The sequence below is a fragment of the Pholis gunnellus genome, assembly GCF_910591455.1.
Source record: "Pholis gunnellus genome assembly, chromosome: 12".
NCBI lineage: Eukaryota > Metazoa > Chordata > Actinopteri > Perciformes > Pholidae > Pholis > Pholis gunnellus.
The window spans coordinates 14,260,610-14,269,466 of record NC_136539.1 but is presented as its reverse complement, the minus strand read 5'-3'; the positions used below and the strand labels follow the sequence as shown (position 1 = coordinate 14,269,466).

At 40.0% G+C, this 8,857-nt stretch overlaps 1 protein-coding gene across 1 annotated transcript; it reads left to right on the top strand.

Moving 5' to 3' along the window:
* The first annotated feature begins 6,288 nt into the window (after window positions 1–6,288).
* Window positions 6,289–8,776, top strand: upp2 (uridine phosphorylase 2). Its single transcript, XM_079170694.1, has 7 exons — window positions 6,289–6,411; window positions 6,548–6,662; window positions 6,771–6,929; window positions 7,069–7,183; window positions 7,334–7,543; window positions 7,649–7,795; window positions 8,016–8,776. The coding sequence occupies exons 1-7, from the start codon at window positions 6,359–6,361 to the stop codon at window positions 8,156–8,158; spliced, it is 942 nt and encodes a 313-aa protein (XP_079026820.1). The 5' UTR covers window positions 6,289–6,358; the 3' UTR covers window positions 8,159–8,776.
* Window positions 8,777–8,857: the final 81 nt, after the last annotated feature.

The following is an 8,857-nucleotide window of genomic DNA, read 5'->3' as shown; positions in this document are numbered from 1 at the left end:
ACTCGCACTCGAACCCACAAAGGCAAAAAGCCAGGGCTGGAGGAAGTTACCTTTGCAACAACTCTCTGTGATTAAGCGGCGTGAAACGACACGATAAATACGGGCTTTTCCGGTCACGCGTTTCAAAATAAAATGTAGTTCTTCGTCTTTGTTTAAATGTTGTGTTATTTCCAAGGGTCGAAGAATAATTCATATAATCAATTCATTAAATGTGTTGTGTAAAGGCAGTACAAGGAAAAGCTAGACAGTGGCAAAATACAAGTAGTCATTTAAGAAATTGTAGTGAGCCTATTTGTACTTAACTTGAGTATTTCCATGTTATTTTTTACTTCTGCTCCATTACATCTCCATGTTGTAGTTACATTTAATTAAAGACAAGTTTACATACAAAACACATCATAACCTCATATGTTTCCGATTAAGCTACCCATATATATATACGCCTTGACCCACTACAACTGAGAAATTCTACTTTCACATACATCGGTACTTATATTATAATACCATGATATGTATATAAATAATATAGTGTTCAACTCACAGGGGCTATTCTTCAGTTTTTACTGCTTTTGCTTGTAGTACTTATGATACTACGAACGTACTTTTACTCAATTCCTATTTTCAATGCAGGACTTTCACATTTAATGGAGTGTTTTTACATTGTGGTCTTGCTACTTTTACTGAGAAATAGGATCTGAATATATATCAAAAGTCAAACAGACTAGTATTTAGGCAGAATGGCCCCATGCTCCCTCTAAGCCTGTAATATTGTTTTATAGTCACTGATGCCTTCATTTGTGAGCAGCATTTTAATGTTGTAGCGGGAGCTATTTTTTTAATATACTATTAGGAATGGTTGATGAGCCCATGCAGCCCACCTCTCACACTCTATGCATTGTGTACAGCGTTCCTATCTTAAAATATTGCCAAAGTCCATGTGAATACAGACTGCCGTTATCTTGTTACAGTTTTGTTCATCTTCTGAACACCCAGAAATTCTCTGATGCTAAACTGTGCTTTTATGCTGAAGCAATGGCATGAATTTCCTGTACCAGACTTGTTCTTTCGGGCTAGCTTGACCTGCGCTGTAATTAAAGGACCATTGCTATTTCGTCTCCTCTGCGCATGTTCCCGACTCAGCATTCAGGGGAGTGAAGGGTTCAAGCTTTGCAGCATATATTTCAGGCAATAAGAATAATCGGTATGTTTTAAAAACAAATGTGGCCAGTAAGTAGAAATCAATGCAAATTGTGTTTCCCAACACATCATATACCATGAGTATAATTTATTTGTAAAATGCATGTATAAAGAGATCATATCATTATTTTATCACATAATTTGAAGAAAGTCTGAGGTGTTACTTTATTGATTATATAAATGTTAGGTTAGAATAATGTCCTATATTCAGATTCAATAATAGAGCCAAATCATTATGTCTGAGTGTGCAATGCATCACTGATGTTTTTAACCATTAGGGTCTTCTCAAAACTGTCATAAATTCAGACCACAGACATTTTTCAGCATTCCAACTCTTCAAACATCACAACACTGCAGGTCCATATGGGCCCACGCACACAGGAGCTTTCTGTGGTACCTACTTCAGTATACTGTACTTAAGATATTGTACTTAAGTTCAGTGCTTTATGCTTCATCTACTGCTCCACTACATCTACTTCTTACTGCAGTAGGCTACACCGACACTTTTAGTTACTTGTTAGCCAACTTTGCAAGTTGTTGATGCCAAATACAATCAACAAATAGGCTAAATTATGACGTATTGACAAAGATGAAGCTGTCTACCAGTACATAAGGCTTAGTTCAGCATAATAGTGCACCAATATTTATAATTAAAAATAAAATATGATGTTATTCTGAAATGGTCCCTGGTACTTTTGGAATACGTATATTTAGTTACCAACTACATACCTACCTACCCAACTACCCAACTAACTAACTAATTAACTGACTACTTATCTAACTACCTACCAACCCAACTAACTAACCAACTACCTACCTACCTACCTAACTATCTACCTACCCACTTAACTAACTATCTAACTACCTACCTAACTAACTACTTACCTACCTACCTACCTACCTACCTACCTACCTAACTAACTTACTAACTAACTAACTAACTAACTAACTAACTACCTACCTACCTAACTTACTAACTAACCAACAGTGACGTCTATATTTCTTCTTCTACACCTCACATCAGAGCAGCAGTTGAGCGCGAGGCTGTACATACAAACCGTTTCCACGGTAACGCCAGTCAGAAGTTACAAACAGACTGTCCGGTCGTCTCGCTCGGCAACTAAAATGGATTCAGAGTGAGTTTTACTGAACTTTAATCATCATAATCACCGTCATTGCTGTGTTTTAAAACCCCTTTCACTGCAGACCTATTGGCGCTGTCATTTACAATTTGTATTTAATTTAAGGACTGGATAAATTAGTCAGGTAGTTAGCTTAACCTATGCTAACGTTAATGACGATGCTGTAAGGTAACTGTTACAAACTGTCGTCGAAGAGGTTGACAGTGTTCCGGGTTTTTGTCTCTATTTCCAATAGAAATGTCTCAGCTGTCACGTGTACCGATGTTCCATCGACTGGCAAGTACAACTGTTTATGCTGACTTAGTTTAGTTACCTCACGTTGTATGCTACAAATATCATTAATAATGAGCTACACCTCACTGTGTGTGTGTGTGTGTGTGTGTGTGTGTGTGTGTGTGTGTGTGTGTGTGTGTGTTTTAACATTACAGGTGTGAAACCAGGGTATCAAGGAATAAATGCCCAGATCTCCCAGATTCCAGGACTGTCCCAAAACATCAGCCCTCCTCCTGAAGAGAAGGGCCGAGGGCGGAGGTCCGGAGTCCTGGATAGTGACTCTGACTTTGTCAAGCTTTGCAAACAAGGCGGCCATAAGGGTAGAGCCATCCCGCACCCTTCTCTAGACACATCCCTCTCGCTGGTTGATGCATATTACCTATTCTTGTTTTTGCCCTTTTTTTCCCAAACAGGACTTTTATGGCACGAGGAAAGAATGACTTCTAAACCCGAGCCATACAAACCTCCAGGCTGGTCCGGCAATGCACCCGGACACGATCCGAGGTAACATTTGTCTTATTTTTTATTGTTCACAAGGACTTGTAGTTAGTTTATGAATAAAAAATACTTTCACCTCCATTACCAACAATACCAGCTGCTGCTCATAGCAGTCAAAAAAACAATACAAACAGTAACAATCAACCGCAATAATAACTGACTTCTGCTGTTAATCTTCATCATGTATTCCAGCCATCATTAAGTGAAGGATACATGTCATATCTCTATACTGTGTCTGTTTTTTTTAACTGTCTTAATTAACAGTGAGGAGGAGAAAAACCCTGGAGCTTTTCAACCAGCAGAGCCCCCTTTTGGGACTGACAAGATGTCGGCCTGGAAGAGGGATGATAGCAGCTACGATGGCAAAGAGAAGGTAAACAAAGAAACGTCAAGAGTCATATAGAGAGTTATTCAGCCACACATGCCTCCACAATAAACAATGTATTCTGTGTTGTTTTATCCTGCCATGATCATATGGTGAAGACTAAATTGAGGGCTTGTCAGTAGTGCTCTAGTGGTACACACTGTTGCTTAATCGAGCAGACCTACTTTGTGGCTCCTCAATGGTTTATAGTAAACGATGACATACTGCCTGATTCGAGGGAGAAATGGGGAAGAGTATCCAGCCGGATATCCTCGCTTGTGTTGACTTTGCTTTGTGTCCTGCAGAACAACAACGTCCACTACATCCCAACTGCGAGAGAAGCTGAGAAGCCGCAGCCATCCAATCAATATCTTGAGAAAAACCAATTCAAGAAGATGTAAGTTCATGTGGTCACAAGATGGTGCTGTTGTTCCGTATTGTATTCCGTACAAGCGGCTGCTGTCTCACAATGCCGCCACAACTCCCAGCAACCGGATTACACCGAGTGGAATAGATTTATTATAGACCATTGAGCTTATTATGTCAGACCATATCAGTCATTTTAAGAGGAAGTGATGGAAAACAACACTGAAAGGATCGGTTAGTTAAAGTAGGAACGGATCTCTTAATGGCTCATATGAACAGGAGGAAAGATTACAATAAACAAAACCTGTTTTGATAAATATAGGGCACCTATATGACTGTAAGCTATTTCATATTTGTTAGCTTTTGTTAGCTTTTCCATCTCATCGTTATTAGCATAACACATATGATATATGGCTGAATTCTTTGTATTTCAGAGCATATTGTCAGTAAAGCGTACAGCATATGTACACACATGCTGTGGTGATTAGGCAGGTATGCTCATGGGAGCCCACTCAGGTCAAACGAACAACATCCAAACTAAATGGGACGTTCACATCAGCTGTTTGCTTTGGCTCACTGCTCGTCTGTGCCGTGTGTTCCTTGTACCCTTATGAAAACACCAATGACTTGTCAAAAACCCAAAGTAACCTCACGTCAGAGCTACCGAGACAAAACACAGAGAACACTGTGGTTAAAGTGCAGGTACGGTGTTTCATACACTATGTCAGCAAGCCCACAAAGGATCCACTAAATCCTATTTTCATCATTGCAGTGAAGTAATAATCTAAACGGTCTTGGTACAAAATATTGACTAGAACGGAGAGTCCAGAAATGTCCTGGAACAAGCGTGACTGGTTGAATAAAAATGATGTTTTCACAGCCTTTATTCTTCATTTTAAGGAAGGTTAAATCTGAGATTAAATGACTTGTTTAGATATAGTTTTGAGGATTGGTGGTTTTGTATAAACTCACAATTGTAGTTCATTTCAATCTAATAGACATTTTGTGGGGATGACAAACATTTACAATACATTGGCGACTACAAAAGCACTATTTGGTTTTATTTTGATGAAAAAGTGATCCAAAAACTGCATTTCCATGATATTTGAACATTTTGTCTTTGGTGTTCTCAGAATATTTGGCAAGAATGAATCTCCCGTCGACATGTCGAGGCTGTTGCGCTTTGGTTATGCTGAAGACAAGAAACCAACAGACAACACTGATTTGTCACGTAAGTAGCTCAGTGTTTCCGGCAGCTGGAGTTACAATCTTCCAGGTCACCTGTAATCATCTCCTCTCTTCATCATGCTTTCAAAGTTCACCTCACGATAATAAGGGGAAATGAAGCCACGGGTGTGAACTTGGAAGAGTTCAGTCATTAAGAGTTTCTGATGCTTCTAGACGGTATAATGTGGAGCGTATTGGTGAATTATGATTAGGTGACTGACTTGTGCTTGTACACATTTCCGTGTCAACAGATTAGAAGACTGCGAGTGCCGTGGGAAAAGGATGCAGAAACTCCAACGCTTCCAACAGGAATAGTTGCCATCCCTCAACTTATTAATTTAACGACCGTATGCATTTTTTAACCCTTTCATACTGAGCGACATCAAATGTTTTACTTAGTTCCAAGTGATCTGTCCTGTCGGATGTATTACTTAAGTGTGGAAGTGCTTCTTGAATTAAAGCTATAGACCTTTTATTTATTGTGCGTGTTAGTGGTGCCTCATGAACTGACTTCCTTCAGTAAAGAAGGCACCAGTAAGTCTTTTTTGTTTTTTTTTGCTGTACCTGTAACTCTGTAAAGTGAAGTTTTGATTGTTCAAATACATTTAAAAGTGATATAAAATGTTTCAAAATTATTATTTTTTGCTTTTTGTCTTATTTACCTATAGAAATTGTATTTTCTCTCACGGGCGGACATTTGAATGTTATGAATTTGCCACATAATACTGTAACATTACAGAAAATAATGGTCCATTTTCTCCGATCAACAGTGGGACATCACCGTTAAAACAACCCCTACAATACAGAATTTGATCTATAAAAATATTCACTGATGGAACAGCAGTTCAGTTGGCTGTACATGAAATAAGCTCTGTGTATGTGTGTGTGTACGTGTGTGTCTTTGTTTCACCTCAAGTATTACATGTCAATGTCAGAGGTTATCTCAGTGTTCTTTGGGAAAGCTGAGAGTCATAACATTATAACGTTATGCAAGAGCTTCAGATGGTTTTCTTTTCTGAAGGTATACTGCCGCTTTGGAAATGAGCCAATACATTTTCACGTGATCGATCTCGCTCCGTTTGTTTGGGTCTGGTGGATGTTTTTGTGAGATCAAGGACGGGTGCTACTCCTCTCTCGGGAACCAATCAGTGGCCGGGTCAGAGGTCACCGCTATATCAGCTCTGTAGTCAGACACAGCTCTTATTCATAAACAGCCGCAACGAGAAGGTTTTTGCAGAAGAACAACTTTTGAAGAGATTTTAACCTGGATTTCAAAGCGCCTCCTGGAGTCATGGCACCAATTTTACTTAACTCTATGGGGAGTGACCACAATGAGTATATCAAGTGAGTATTTGGAAACATCAGATTGGAATTGACTCTTGCTTCTTGTTGCTCTTCAAACGCCGTTGTAATATTTTTGGTAATCCATTCAGAGCACTGATTGACCCTTTGTTAATGTGCCGTATTATATTTCCCGTAGACAACTAGTCCAAGTGAAGAATCCCTACTTGGACACCATGGAGGAGGATATTCTCTACCACCTCAGCTTGAGCACCAAGACTCACAATCTTCCAGAAATGTTTGGCGATATTAAGGTTTGTGAAATGCTCAAATAAAAAAACAAAATCACAATTTTGGGGTTTACGATTTCAAAAGCAAGAAAAAGGGAATTCACTCGTCCTCTTTCTCTTATTTTTGCGTAGTTTGTGTGCGTTGGAGGCAGCGCGAATCGCATGAAGGCTTTCGCCCAGTTCATCCACCAGGAACTGGAACTGCCTGGAAACCCAGAGGAAGTCATAGATATCTGCGAGGCAACGGATCGCTACTGCATGTATAAAGTGGGACCAGTGCTCTCTATAAGTGTAAGTATTACAGAACTATGGCGTATACTGTCCCAGTAGGCTTCACTTCAACTGCCAAGGGCTTCAAATATTGCATTACTGGTGAAATAAGTTGACTGTTTTGAAAGTAATTTCTCTCCTGATCTTGTTTCTATCACAGCATGGAATGGGTGTCCCTTCCATCTCTATAATGCTGCATGAGCTCATCAAACTGCTGCACCACGCTCAGTGCCGTGACGTGGTCCTGTTTCGCCTTGGAACATCTGGTGGTGTTGGTAAGCACGTTGCATTTTTTTGTTTTGAAAGTGTTGGAAAACCTTTTTCAAAAGGGTGCCTTCCCTGAATTTCTCCTCCATCCTGGTTCATCAGGCAGGGACTTTAAAAGAAATGATATTTAAAATGTCTGCCCGGTGCCGTCTCTCTAGGTCTGGCTCCCGGGACAGTGGTGGTCACGGATAAAGCAGTGGACTACTCCTTCCTCCCCCAGTTTGAGCAGGTGGTTCTGGGTAAAGTTATCACCAGGAGCACTGAGCTGGACGAGGGAGTGGCCAATGAGCTTCTGCAGTGCTCCTCTGAGCTTCAAAACTTTCCCACAGTGATCGGAAACACCTTGTGCACCCATGACTTTTATGAAGGTAAACACCTCGTGCTCTGGTTGTTTGTGATCATATTCACAGAGAACTTCATCAGAACACAGCCATTGTTCGGATAGTGACAGGTCTTGTGCTGTGTCTCTCTAGGTCAAGGCCGACTTGACGGAGCTCTTTGCTCCTTCTCTCATGAAGACAAACTGGAGTATCTGAGGAAAGCTTACGAGGCCGGAGTGAGGAATATTGAAATGGAGTCCTCCGTATTTGCGGCCATGTGCCGTGTCTGTGGACTCAAAGGTAGTGTTTGAGTTACGACATGTAGTCTGTACGCTCTGTACAGTGGCACAGACTATTTATGGCTTTGAAGATAACATCTAGCCTCTGTAACACCTCTATATTGATCATAAACTGTACAGAATACAGAGCCTCAATTGATTTATGATTTGACCCAATGAGGTGAGGACAGAGGAAATTAGCATGCACTATATGACCAATAATCTTCCCTTTTTCTCTCCAGGCGCTGTGGTCTGTGTTGCATTGCTGAACCGCTTTGAGGGAGACCAGATCACCGCCTCGCATGATGTTCTGGTGGAGTATCAGCAGAGACCTCAAGTCCTGGTGTCCCACTTCATCAAGAAACGCCTGGGGCATGTTGTATAAAACCCCTACATCTGCCATCCCAACCCCAGCATCCCAAATAGAGTGTATATAGCTGATATGTTTATATGTATATATACCGTATTTAACATGTTAATATGTGTAGTAGACGCTTATTTAAAAAAGTTATGATTTTTATGATATCATTGATGAAGCTCAAATATTAAGTATGTCGCATATGTATATGAAAGTATATATCGTATCGTTAATATTTACTACTCCGGTATTTATGTAAGGTAACAATCATTTTCTAAAGAATGTGTTCTGTGTGTTGATTTTAATATTTGACTTGCACTTGTAACTCAACAAAAACTGTCGGGTGTGTTGGGAAATGATTCACCTCCATTGGAGGTTTGCAGTCTGTTAGAAGCCTGTCCTTATAAAGGTATTTCATCTTATTTGCTTGTTAGATGGGAAGCACTCATCATTTCTTAGTGATTGTTCTTAGGACACAGGAAGTGGACCGGAGACATACATTACATTTAGCTGTTTGTGCCACACAAGCTTGTTTATGCAAATGCAAAAAAATTCCTGAAAGTAACATAAACAGTCAATAATGCATGTTTATTGTCATTCAGTGCTACTGTATGATACTGTATTACTCATGAGGTGCTGTAGAGTATAAAACGTTCAATAAAAGTCAATCATGGTAATTGCTCCGTGTCACAAGATGATTCTTACACGTGCAGCTGTAAGAACCAG

What these genes read in the sequence shown, in the direction of transcription:
- upp2 (XM_079170694.1), top strand. Translation starts at nt 6,359, where the DNA reads ATGGCACCAATTTTACTTAACTCTATGGGGAGTGACCACAATGAGTAT. An exon ending in GACCAGTGCTCTCTATAAGT is followed by an intron (nt 6,930 to 7,068) that starts GTAAGTATTACA and finishes TTTCTATCACAG; the next exon opens with CATGGAATGGGTGTCCCTTC. An exon ending in CCGTGTCTGTGGACTCAAAG is followed by an intron (nt 7,796 to 8,015) that starts GTAGTGTTTGAG and finishes TTTTCTCTCCAG; the next exon opens with GCGCTGTGGTCTGTGTTGCA.